The sequence below is a fragment of the Oncorhynchus gorbuscha genome, linkage group LG15, assembly GCF_021184085.1.
Source record: "Oncorhynchus gorbuscha isolate QuinsamMale2020 ecotype Even-year linkage group LG15, OgorEven_v1.0, whole genome shotgun sequence".
NCBI lineage: Eukaryota > Metazoa > Chordata > Actinopteri > Salmoniformes > Salmonidae > Oncorhynchus > Oncorhynchus gorbuscha.
This window is the reverse complement of record NC_060187.1, coordinates 69,239,940-69,252,629: the sequence shown is the minus strand read 5'-3', so window position 1 is coordinate 69,252,629 and position 12,690 is coordinate 69,239,940. Positions and strand designations below refer to the sequence as shown.

The 12,690-nt window shown below is 43.3% G+C and overlaps 1 protein-coding gene across 15 annotated transcripts in view; it reads right to left on the bottom strand.

Annotated features, from left to right (window-relative positions):
- Nucleotides 1-12,690, bottom strand: part of rims2a (regulating synaptic membrane exocytosis 2a) — a 265,865-nt gene that overhangs the window by 38,388 nt on the left and 214,787 nt on the right. For 9 of the 15 annotated variants that reach the window (XM_046302555.1, XM_046302556.1, XM_046302557.1 and 6 more), the window contains 3 exons: nt 10,658-10,690; nt 8,989-9,092; nt 1,774-1,937 (listed from right to left, as the gene is read on the bottom strand). The exons of 4 other annotated variants lie outside the window; for them this stretch is intronic. In XM_046302555.1, the coding sequence (XP_046158511.1) occupies nt 1,774-1,937; nt 8,989-9,092; nt 10,658-10,690 (301 nt within the window). Of the gene's footprint in view, nt 1-987; nt 1,114-1,773; nt 1,938-8,988; nt 9,093-10,657; nt 10,691-12,690 lie in introns of those variants that run through there. 2 more of the 15 variants (XM_046302565.1, XM_046302566.1) reach the window with 2 other exon arrangements.

Here is a 12,690-nt window from a genome sequence, read left to right as displayed (position 1 = left end):
TTGTCTGCGTTGTCGTGACCGCTATTTCCGGTGGATTCCTAGGCATAACGCATCAAACTAACTGAGGTATTTGGATATAAAAAATATCTTTATTGAACAAAAGGAACATTTGCTGTCTAACTGAGAGTCTCGTGAGTGAAAACATCTGAAGCTCATCAAAGGTAAACGATTCGTTTGATTGCTTTTCTGATTTTCGTGACCAAGTTACCTGCCGCTAGGTGTACATAATGTTTTTCTGGTATATCGATAAACTTACACAAACGCTTGCATTGTTTTCGCTGTAAAGCCTAATTTCAAAATCTGAGACGACAGGGTGATTAACAAAAGGCTAAACTGTGTTTCGCTATATTTCACTTGTGATTTCATGAATATTAATATTTTCTAGTAAGATTATTTGACCGTTGCGCTATGCTATTGAGCGTAGTTGATGACAATTATCCCGGATCCGGGATGGGTGGTTCCAAGAGAATAAGATCTGAGCATTTAGCATGATGTGGTTTTTCAAAACCAGACTAAAAATAGTCTGTTTGTAAGAAGCTCTTAGTTCCCACTGTGAATGCAATGTAACACTGATTACATCTTATTAGACAGCTAAACTAATCTGTTAGCCTGCTGCTGAGAAGAACTCGCGGGGTTCCAAATCAATTTGTTTTAATCTTGACATATTTTTACAGCCTCTTATGATTACTATCCTCCCTGTTGAAACGAAACAACTGTCATGTCTGTAATATAAAAGTATCATGTAAAACATTATGGGAACATGATAACGGCCATTCCACATAATAATGGATTGATGTTAGATTGATGTTAGATTGAGGGTAGACTGGTAAGGTTTGACCAGACTGAGGTTGGATTGAGGTTAGATTGAGGTCAGGTTAGGTTTGACCTGAGGTTGGATTGAGGTTAGATTGAGGTCAGTTTAGGTTTGACCGGAAGTTGGATTGAAGTTAGATTGAGGTCAGACTGGTGAGCTAGTTAACTAGTTACCTGAGGTCAGTCTCTGAGAACCTCCTCCGCAGCATTTCCTCTTCCTCCATCTCCTCCTGTGACTTCTGTGTGACTACAGTGGTCCTCTCACCTCCTTCCTCTTTAGCCTCCTCCCCTTCCCTCTGTTTACCCTTCCCTCTATGTGTACCCCCCTCTCCCCCCCCCACCTCTCGCCCAGCTTCCTCTTCCTCCAGCACCTCCCCCAAATGTTCATCCCCTTCCCATGATTGGTTTCTTGATTCGGAATAGATGTGGACGTGACAGAAGCGCAAACGCAGCGCATGCAAAGCAGAAAGGAAATGAAAGAAAGGTATGTGAAACCAAACTGCAGAAATAAGGTCAACAATGAGACAAAATGGAACATACATAAAACAGCTAAACTAAATGAACTAAAAGCAAAAACCCTAGACATGCAGATCTGTTTCAGTTATGTTTCAACACGAGACAACCCATACAGCATACTACATGGTTTCACACCAGTAATGAGTTACCAGTTACGGGCAAACCCCAACCTGAAGCAGTAGAGTTCACATTTAGCTCTATTTTCACCAAGGCAGAGCCAAACCTGAACTCACTGGACAGTGGGAAATAGCACAATGCTAGCTGTGTATTTTCCCCTAAAGGTAAGAAACCAAGTGAAAACTCTTTTCATTGTGGAAAATGTCTGTACTTGGCAACTTTAGTTGAAAGAAAGCTTCACAGCCTTTGGGGTTTGCCCATCCCTGGCAAGGCAGAGGTGTTGGACCGAGGGCTTCTGTCTCCCCTTAGTGTGTTGCAACATCCTACCTGATCTTCTGCTTTCCTCGCGGCCGTTCTGATTGGACAGACATGTAGCTCGTGCTGCTGAACCGAGAGGCACTACTGGTTCTCGACACAGCGGACACGTCGCTTACATCACTGTCCGAAGACTTGGCTGACATGTTGTCTGAACCCCGCTGACCATCCCTCCTCTGTAAAGGAGAAACACACACCACTCAGCACACAACTAAAAATAGCCTTGAAAATGCGACTTTGTGGTAATTATTTTGTCCCTTGATGAGTTTTCCCCCTAATTATTTTGTCCCTTATGACCTGAGTTTTGCCCCCTGATTGAATGTTGTGAAAATTCGCTAATTGTAAAGAACATTAGATTTGACACCTTCCTATTTGATCATATTGCACCTGACCTACCATAAAAAAAGAGAAAATGCATCCCATAACATTTTAACCTGTTCTCAGAGCAGGGATTGACAAGATTTTAGAAGAAGAAAAAAAACATGCAGGGTATCCACTCAGACAAGGAGGTGGCTGAAAATGTTGTTGGCTTGTTTGATGCAAGAAACCACTTTGCAAAATAAAACATTATTATTCTCATACCATTACTACATAGAATCAGACAAATTATGCTACACATCTTAGCTTATTCAAGCCTGCCTCAAAATACAACACTGACAACAACAAAAAAGCTCTTTATGCTGGCTCATGTTGACACCAATGCTTCTCCTTTGGGTGGTGGACCATTCTTGATACACACAGGAAACGATTGAGCGTGGAAAAAACCCTGTGGAGGCTAGCGAGGAGATAACGGCTCATAATAATGGCTGGAACAGAGCAAATGGAATGGCATCAAACACCTGGAAACCATGGAAACCATGTGTTTGATGCATTTGATACCAGTCCACGGATTCCGCTCCAGTCATTACCACGGCTCGTCCTCCCTAATTGAGGTGGTACCAACCTCCGGCACTTCAAACCTTTTTTACTCATTCACCCTCGGAATGGCACACATACACAATCTGTGTCTCAATTATCTCAAGGCTTTAAAGTCCTTCTTTAACCTGTCTCCTCCCCTTCATCTACACTGATGAAAGTGGATTTGACAAGTGACATTTTTCCATTTAGCAAACCCCCTTATCCAGAGCCACTATCGGGAGCGCAAGCTTTCTTGCCCAACCTCTTAGCTACCTTAACCGCTAGGGTACCTGCCGCCTCATAGCTTTCACCGGGATTTACCTGGTCAGGCTATGTCATGGTGATTTACCTGGTCAGGCTATGTCATGTGGTCATATGTGATTTACCTGGTCAGGCTATGTCATGGTGGTCATAACGTTTATGTGATTTACCTGGTCAGGCTATGTCATGGTGGTCATAACGTTTATGTGATTTACCTGGTCAGGCTATGTCCTGGTCAGGCTATGTCATGGTGGTCATAACGTTTATGTGATTTACCTGGTCAGGCTATGTCATGGTGGTCATAACGTTTATGTGATTTACCTGGTCAGGCTATGTCATGGTGGTCATAACGTTTATGTGATTTACCTGGTCAGGCTATGTCATGGTGGTCATAACGTTTATGTGATTTACCTGGTCAGGCTATGTCATGGTGGTCATAACGTTTATGTGATGTAGATAATCAACTATTTGCCTATTGCAGGAGTTATAGTCTTGTGGGGAAGGAATTTATCAAAGTATTACTTAGAACATTATAAGATAAAGGACAATAGAACAAACTTTCATGTGGCCAAAATCTCTGCTTTCAATGATTTGTTGGCTTTTTAAGGAGATACGTTCGTCCAAAAACAATTGCAGGTCGAAGAGCAACTCATTCACATTCCTTATGGCCAATGTTCTAGGAGGAGGACACAGAGAAATACTAGGTTATATAACCAAATAATATTAGGTGATAGTAAAGTTTTCTCCCAGTATCGAACATACTGTTAACCCATTAGTTCAGGTCTATAAAGCCAAAATGTAAGCTAATAAAAATAATTTGGCATAAACAAGAAATGGCGAAAGGACATATTAGGTTTTTTTTGAGCAAGTTGGTGAACCAAGACTTGATGTTAAAACAAATTCAAATAATCTGCAAAGAAAGAAATGGTATATTAAAAGCTTATCTGTGTCCAGAGGAGCATTACAGTTTGTAAACATGCGGTTATAGTTTGTGGCACTCCTCACAACTAACAGAGTTGACAAATGTTTCATTTTCCACCTGCTTTTTATAGAACTATAAATGTAATGCATGCTTAGTGTATTCCAGGGCAGTAGTTATCATTCCACACACTTAAAAGGAAGACAGGACAGGATGGACATTCTTTCTCTTATAAGGCTTGGCTCGGGTCTCTTTATAAACACACCTCACTTGACTACTGTCTGTGTGACTCAGGACACAGTCACCGCTACATACCATGGATTCACAGGGTCGATATAATACCTCATGTATGTACGTATTCTTGTTCATGAAGCTTGCCAAATTGTGAATACTGCTGAAATGGGTGTTTGGATAAAAGTGGTTTACATTTTATATGATGCGGTTAACATCCTGTATGTATGATGCGGTTAACATCCTGTATGTATGATGCGGTTAACATCCTGTATGTATGATGCGGTTAACATCCTGTATGTATGATGCGGTTAACATCCTGTATGTATGATGCGGTTAACATCCTGTATGTATGATGTGGTTAACATCCTGTATGTATGATGCGGTTAACATCCTGTATGTATGATGCGGTTAACATCCTGTATGTATGATGTGGTTAACATCATGTATGTATGATGCGGTTAACATCCTGCATGTATGATGCGGTTAACATCCTGTATGTATGATGCGGTTAACATCCTGTATCATCCTGTATGTATGATGCGGTTAACATCCTGTATGTATGATGCGGTTAACATCCTGTATGTATGATGCGGTTAACATCCTGTATCATCCTGTATGTATGATGCGGTTAACATCCTGTATGTATGATGCGGTTAACATCCTGTATCATCCTGTATGTATGATGCGGTTAACATCCTGTATGTATGATGCGGTTAACATCCTGTATGTATGATGCGGTTAACATCCTGTATCATCCTGTATGTATGATGCGGTTAACATCCTGTATGTATGATGCGGTTAACATCCTGTATCATCCTGTATGCATGATGCAGTTAACATCCTGTATGTATGATGCGGTTAACATCCTGTATGTATGATGCGGTTAACATCCTGTATGTATGATGCGGTTAACATCCTGTATGTATGATGCGGTTAACATCCTGTATGTATGATGCGGTTAACATCCTGTATGTATGATGCGGATAACATCCTGTATGTATGATGCGGTTAACATCCTGTATGTATGATGCGGTTAACATCCTGTATCATCCTGCATGTATGATGCGGTTAACATCCTGTATGTATGATGCGGTTAACATCCTGTATGTATGATGCGGTTAACATCCTGTATGTATGATGCGGTTAACATCCTGTATGCATGATGCGGTTAACATCCTGCATGTATGATGCGGTTAACATCCTGTATGTATGATGCGGTTAACATCCTGCATGTATGATGCGGTTAACATCCTGCATGTATGATGCGGTTAACATCCTGCATGTATGATGCGGTTAACATCCTGTATGTATGATGCGGTTAACATCCTGTATGTATGATGCGGTTAACATCCTGTATGTATGATGCGGTTAACATCCTGTATGTATGATGCGGTTAACATCCTGTATGTATGATGAGGTTAACATCCTGTATGTATGATGCGGTTAACATCCTGCATGTATGATGCGGTTAACATCCTGCATGTATGATGTGGTTAACATCCTGTATGTATGATGCGGTTAACATCCTGTATGTATGATGCTGTTAACATCCTGTATGTATGATGCGGTTAACATCCTGTATGTATGATGCGGTTAACATCCTGTATGTATGATGCGGTTAACATCCTGTATGTATGATGCGGTTAACATCTTGTATGTATGATGTGGTTAAAATCCTGTATCATCCTGCATGTATGATGCGGTTAACATCCTGTATTTATGATGCGGTTAACATCCTGTATGTATGATGCGGTTAACATCCTGTATTTATGATGCGGTTAACATCCTGTATTTATGATGCGGTTAACATCCTGTATGTATGATGCGGTTAACATCCTGTATGTATGATGCGGTTAACATCCTGTGTGTATGATGCGGTTAACATCCTGTATGTATGGTGCGGTTAACATCCTGTCTGTATGATGCGGTTAACATCCTGTATGTATGATGCGGTTAACATCCTGTATGTATGATGCGGTTAACATCCTGTCTGTATGATGCGGTTAACATCCTGTATGTATGATGCGGTTAACATCCTGTATGTATGATGCGGTTAACATCCTGTATGTATGATGCGGTTAACATCCTGTATGTATGATGCGGTTAACATCCTGTATGTATGATGCGGTTAACATCCTGTATGTATGATGCGGTTAACATCCTGTATGTATGATGCGGTTATCATCCTGTATGTATGATCCTGTATGTTAACATCCTGCATGTATGATGCGGTTAACATCCTGCATGTATGATGCGGTTAACATCCTGTATGTATGATGCGGTTAACATCCTGTATGTATGATGCGGTTAACATCCTGTATGTATGATGCGGTTAACATCCTGTATGTATGATGCGGTTAACATCTTGTATGTATGGTGCGGTTAACATCCTGTATGTATGATGCGGTTAACATCCTGTATGTATGATGCGGTTAACATCCTGTATGTATGATGCGGTTAACATCCTGTATGTATGATGCGGTTAACATCCTGTATGTAAGATGCGGTTAACATCCTGTATGTATGATGCGGTTAACATCCTGTATGTATGATGCGGTTAACATCCTGTATGTATGATGCGGTTAACATCCTGTATGTAAGATGCGGTTAACATCCTGTATGTATGATGTGGTTAACATCCTGTATGTATGATGCGGTTAACATCCTGTATGTATGATGCGGTTAACATCCTGTATGTATGATGTGGTTAACATCCTGTATGTATGATGCAGTTAACATCCTGCTCTGATTTGATTTGATTGCTGCACGGGACACATTTACTGAACATTTTACTGTGTTAGCCGTAAGTCAGTTTGTATACAAAGTGTCTACTTTATTTTTTTAAATATTTTTTTTCACCTTTATTTAACCAGGTAGGCTAGTTGAGAACAAGTTCTCATTTGCAACTGCGACCTGGCCAAGATAAAGCATAGCAGTGTGAACAGACAACACAGAGTTACACATGGAGTAAACAATTAACAAGTCAATAACACAGTAGAAAAAAAGGGGGAGTCTATATACAATGTGTGCAAAAGGCAAGAGGTAGGCGAATAATTACAATTTTGCAGATTAACACTGGAGTGATAAATGATCAGATGGTCATATACAGGTAGAGATATTGGTGTGCAAAAGAGCAGAAAAGTAAATAAATAAAACAGTATGGGCATGAGGTAGGTAAAAATGGGTGGGCTGCTCAGATAGCTGATGTTTGAAGTTGGTGAGGGAGATAAAAGTCTCCAACTTCAGCGATTTTTTCAATTCGTTCCAGTCACAGGCAGCAGAGTACTGGAACGAAAGGCGGCCAAATGAGGTGTTGGCTTTAGGGATGATCAATGAGATACACCTGCTGGAGCGCGTGCTACGGATGGGTGTTGCCATCGTGACAAGTGAACTGAGATAAGGCGGAGCTTTACCTAGCATGGACTTGTAGATGACCTGGAGCCAGTGGGTCTGACGACGAATATGTAGCGAGGGACAGCCGACTAGAGCATACAAGTCGCAGTGGTGGGTGGTATAAGGTGCTTTAGTGACAAAACGGATGGCACTGTGATAGACTGCATCCAGTTTGCTGAGTAGAGTGTTGAAAGCCATTTTGTAGATGACATCGCCGAAGTCGAGGATCGGTAGGATAGTCAGTTTTACTAGGGTAAGCTTGGCGGCGTGAGTGAAGGAGGCTTTGTTGCGGAATAGAAAGCCGACTCTTGATTTGATTTTCGATTGGAGATGTTTGATATGAGTCTGGAAGGAGAGTTTGCAGTCTAGCCAGACACCTGGGTACTTATAGATGTCCACATATTCTAGGTCGGAACCATCCAGGGTGGTGATGCTAGTCGGGCATGCGGGTGCAGGCAGCGATCGGTTGAAAAGCATGCATTTGGTTTTACTAGCGTTTAAGAGCAGTTGGAGGCCACGGAAGGAGTGTTGTATGGCATTGAAGCTCGTGTGGAGGTTAGATAGCACAGTGTCCAATGACGGGCCAAAAGTATATAGAATGGTGTCGTCTGCGTAGAGGTGGATCAGGGAATCGCCCGCAGCAAGAGCAACATCATTGATATATACAGAGAAAAGAGTCGGCCCGAGAATTGAACCCTGTGGCACCCCCATAGAGACTGCCAGAGGACCGGACAGCATGCCCTCCAATTTGACACACTGAACTCTGTCTGCAAAGTAATTGGTGAACCAGGCAAGGCAGTCATCCGAAAAACCGAGGCTACTGAGTCTGCCGATAAGAATATGGTGAGTGACAGAGTCGAAGGCCTTGGCAAGGTCGATGAAGACAGCTGCACAGTACTGTCTTTTATCGATGGCGGTTATGATATTGTTTAGTACCTTGAGTGTGGCTGAGGTGCACCCGTGACCGGCTCGGAAACCAGATTGCACAGCGGAGAAGGTACGGTGGGATTCGAGATGGTCAGTGACCTGTTTGTTGACTTGGCTTTCGAAGACCTTAGATAGGCAGGGCAGGATGGATATAGGTCTGTAACAGTTTGGGTCCAGGGTGTCTCCCCCTTTGAAGAGGGGGATGACTGCGGCAGCTTTCCAATCCTTGGGGATCTCTGGTAACAGGGGTTGTAATAGGGGTTGCGACAATGGCGGCGGATAGTTTCAGAAATAGAGGGTCCAGATTGTCAAGCCCAGCTGATTTGTACGGGTCCAGGTTTTGGAGCTCTTTCAGAACATTTGGTATCTGGATTTGGGTAAAGGAGAACCTGGAGAGGCTTGGTGACCATGTTATGAATAGAAAAGGAAGGAAGGGCTGATATTGGTCTTGCCTTAAGGGTGATAGTCCTGCTTCACGTGTACTGAACATGGATGTGTTAAAGTAACTCCAAGTCAGTTTGTTGGTAGAAAAAGTGTGATTGCTAACAATGTTCTACTTATGAAAAGGAAAGGAGGGCTTTGTCATTGTGTCTTGCCTTGTTGTAGTCCTGTTCCAGTCTGGAGTCGCACCCGGCCCCCTGCTTGAACTTGTTCACCTTCAGCTTCATCTGTCTGGTCCTCTCCTCCACATCCATAGCACCTAGGGAGCAGAGTGGTCAGTGAAAGTCATACTCAGAAATCCTGGTTGGAAGACTCCCAGAATCACAAGGGAATCATCTGTTATCCTCCAACCAGGATTTCTGGAAAACCTGGGAATTTGGGGGAAATTCACAGATTTTTGCAACGCTACTCAGGAATCGTCTTTTGAAATGTTTTGGGGGTTCTGGTATAAAGCACTGACTGAACAAGTCCTCAAGATATCGGCATAAAAAAGGTTTCTACTTTGATTAAGGAACCACGCATTACTATGATCCAAAGACACATTCGGGTATCATTTTCACATGACAATGTTATTGTATAAAAGTGCTGCATGCAGCATTCAGAGTTAGTTCACCCAGACACCAACAGTCAGTCAGTCCATGATGACACATAACAGACGGAAAAATGAACAGTCAGAAAACCCAAACAACTTGTAAGAGATATTCAACTTCATAATGAAGGGGTTCACTTGGAGTTTACGTGAAGGGTTTGAATGAAAGGTGTCAGTTATTCCGTGTCAAGATCTCAGACATGATCTTTTGGGTCTGGAGCCCTGACTTTACTATACAAACTCTTAGTTTTACTGAAATAATTATTCAGAATTTATTCTAAGCAGCCACCAACCTCCCAGAGCTCACAGAGGCTTTGGGGGGAAAACGTGACTGTCCACATGCCACAGTGGGCATGTCAGGTCAGTCAGGTCTGTTAGGTCAGTCAGTCAGGTCAGTCAGTCAGTCTGTAGTGTAGGGAGTATTCAGATCAGAGGAACCCTATTCCCTAAATAGTGTTCCTATGTGGCTCCGGTCCAACAGAATACACTCGACTAGGGAAAGGGCTCGGTGCCATTTGGGACGACCTCACTTCGTGATGTCAGGCAGACTACAGTAACTCTAGCCATCTTACCTGCATCACCATTCTCTGGACACACTTTCATTCTCTCTACTTTAGATTTGTATGATGGCGGTGGGGAGAGGAAGCACAGGCGCATGAGAGAAAGAAATCACAAAAACAAAGAGCAAATGAATGTAGAAAGATAAGAGATGAGACTAAATGAAGACCTCCAGGAGTGATGGGAAATGAAAGGACAGCCTCCATGTTAGTTTTTCTGCAACATGTGAATATGATTTCCTGTCCTGTCCTTTAGCTTTGTGTGACAGTTGATGAGATATGACCTTCTGCTGTAGTTGAGCAACAACAAGCCTTGTAAAGACAATGGTACAGAATGAGATGCACTTTCTGCCATCTTGGTGGCATATCAGGATTCCTAGGTTGTATTTGTACAACATGCCTCAATGAAATGTCGTCAGGGTTGAATATAGCCGAACAACAGACATGTTACAATGAACACAGTTGACATGTATGACCATGCATGCTTACATGTAAGCAAGCACACACAAACTGAGTCAAATCCATCCCCTCCCTCCAAAAAATACATCTCCAACAAGCTCAATCAGCAGGGAAGAATGGACATGAGAAAGCAGGAGTAGGCGGGATGAAGAAGAGGAGGAATGAGGAAGATGAGAAGGAGGTAAAAAGGGGAGGCATACAGAAGAAGGAGGGACAGACCTGAGCTGGTCCAACCTGGTGAGTCCGTGTCTTCTGGGGTCACATGACAAAACATAGATACAGACAGAAGACAGGAAATGGGAGTGAGAGGGCTGACACCATGGACAGGAAGTGACATCACTGTGGAGGGCCCTCTTTCACAGTGGCCGCCGCACAGGTCGGGAGGGGGTCAGAGTGTGTGTGGGGGGGGGGGGCATGATGGGGAGGGGGTGGCACAAAAACGACAACAACAACAAGCACAGGGCACAACAACACAAACAAAATCATACAGCACAACAAAGAAAGATCACATTAACACAAATTGCACTAATGGACAGCCAAGGAGAAAAGTGAAGAGAAGAGAAGGGTGCAAGGCAGGCCGGGAGCGGCTGGACTAAGACCTGTAGTGTTATTGAAAAACAAAGAGGGGGAAAGGTGAGCTGCTGTGTACTGTCCAGAGGAAAGAGAGCTGAAACAGTCAAATAGAAGTTAAGGATGGGAGGAAGAGCATTGGAGCTGACAAAGCAGACAGAAACCCTAAAAGACTTGAGGTAGAAGAGAGGCGGTGGGGGAGCCACTTGAGTCAGGGACTAATAGTCTACTGTGGAGAGACGGACAGACAGACAGACAGACAGCCTGGAACATAAACAACCAAAAGCAGGCAGAGAGGCAGCGGTAGGTACAAAACAGAAAGCTCCCAAACAAAAGAGTCAAATAAATTGACGTAAGTACCACATCAACTTTTCTTTCTTTCTTTCAGAAACCTTGTTGTTGTGATTGAGGCTGAGGCACAGAGAGAGTAGGCCCACCAATACCCCTGGGAATGAACAGGTTACACAACAGAGAGAGTACGCCCACCAATACCCCTGGGAATGAACAGGTTACACAACAGAGAGAGTAGGCCCACCAATACCCCTGGGAATGAACAGGTTACACAACAGAGAGAGTAGGCCCACCAATACCCCTGGGAATGAACAGGTTACACAACAGAGAGAGTAGGCCCACCAATACCCCTGGGAATGAACAGGTTACACAACAGAGAGAGTAGGCCCACCAATACCCCTGGGAATGAACAGGTTACACAACAGAGAGAGTAGGCCCACCAATACCCCTGGGAATGAACAGGTTACACAACAGAGAGAGCTGGGATGGACTAGCAGCCACTCTCTTCTCCAGAGCCTCTGTTTGCCTCCAATTAACAGCCATCTCCCCCTACTCCAGTACATAATCCCACTCCTATTCCTCCACTGAGTCTTGGGAGGAAAACAGAATGTGCTGAGGTTTTGATGAGCTGTGCTTTCATCAGCCTTTCATTAATCACCCCCTGCCGTGTGCAAATCATCTTGCATAATGAGAGAGAGAGAGAGAGAGAGAGAGAGAGAGAGAGAGAGAGAGAGAGAGAGAGAGAGAGAGAGAGAGAGAGAGAGAGAGAGAGAGAGAGAGAGAGAGAGAGAGAGAGAGAGATACACTTACTGTATGTTATGCATGTCATGGTATTGAATTTTCATGGGATTTTGGAAGATACAGTAAGACTCTATTGTGGGCTAAAAGAGATCAAAATAAGCAAAGGAACAAACTGTGGCTTCACATGGGCATAGTGATTCTGCTAACTATGCCAGGGCACGCTGTGGTGGGGGTGGTTAGCGCACAGACTCTCTTCACTGAAATGACACTGTCCAGTGACACTGCCCACCTACCCCCCTACTGTTCCTCTTGCCCCCTTCTTGTATGCTTCCATGTTGAAGGCTTTGATGTACACCCACTGGGAGACCAGCTGCAGCTATACGAGTTGTTGTCGGCGTCCCAAATGGCACCCTAATTCCTACGTTTGTGCACTACTTTTGAAGTAGTGTACTATGTAGGGAATAGGGTGCCATGTGGGACAGAGATGATGTGTAAGGCCAGGTGACGACACTCTGATTATTGGCCTTAATGTGTAACGCACTGTAGTCAACATCTGCATTTAGGTCAATTCCGTCTTCATTAAGTTGAATAATGAAGAGAGGCATGAATAAAACAACACTGTGAGACATCTGCCTTATTCAGCTTTGATC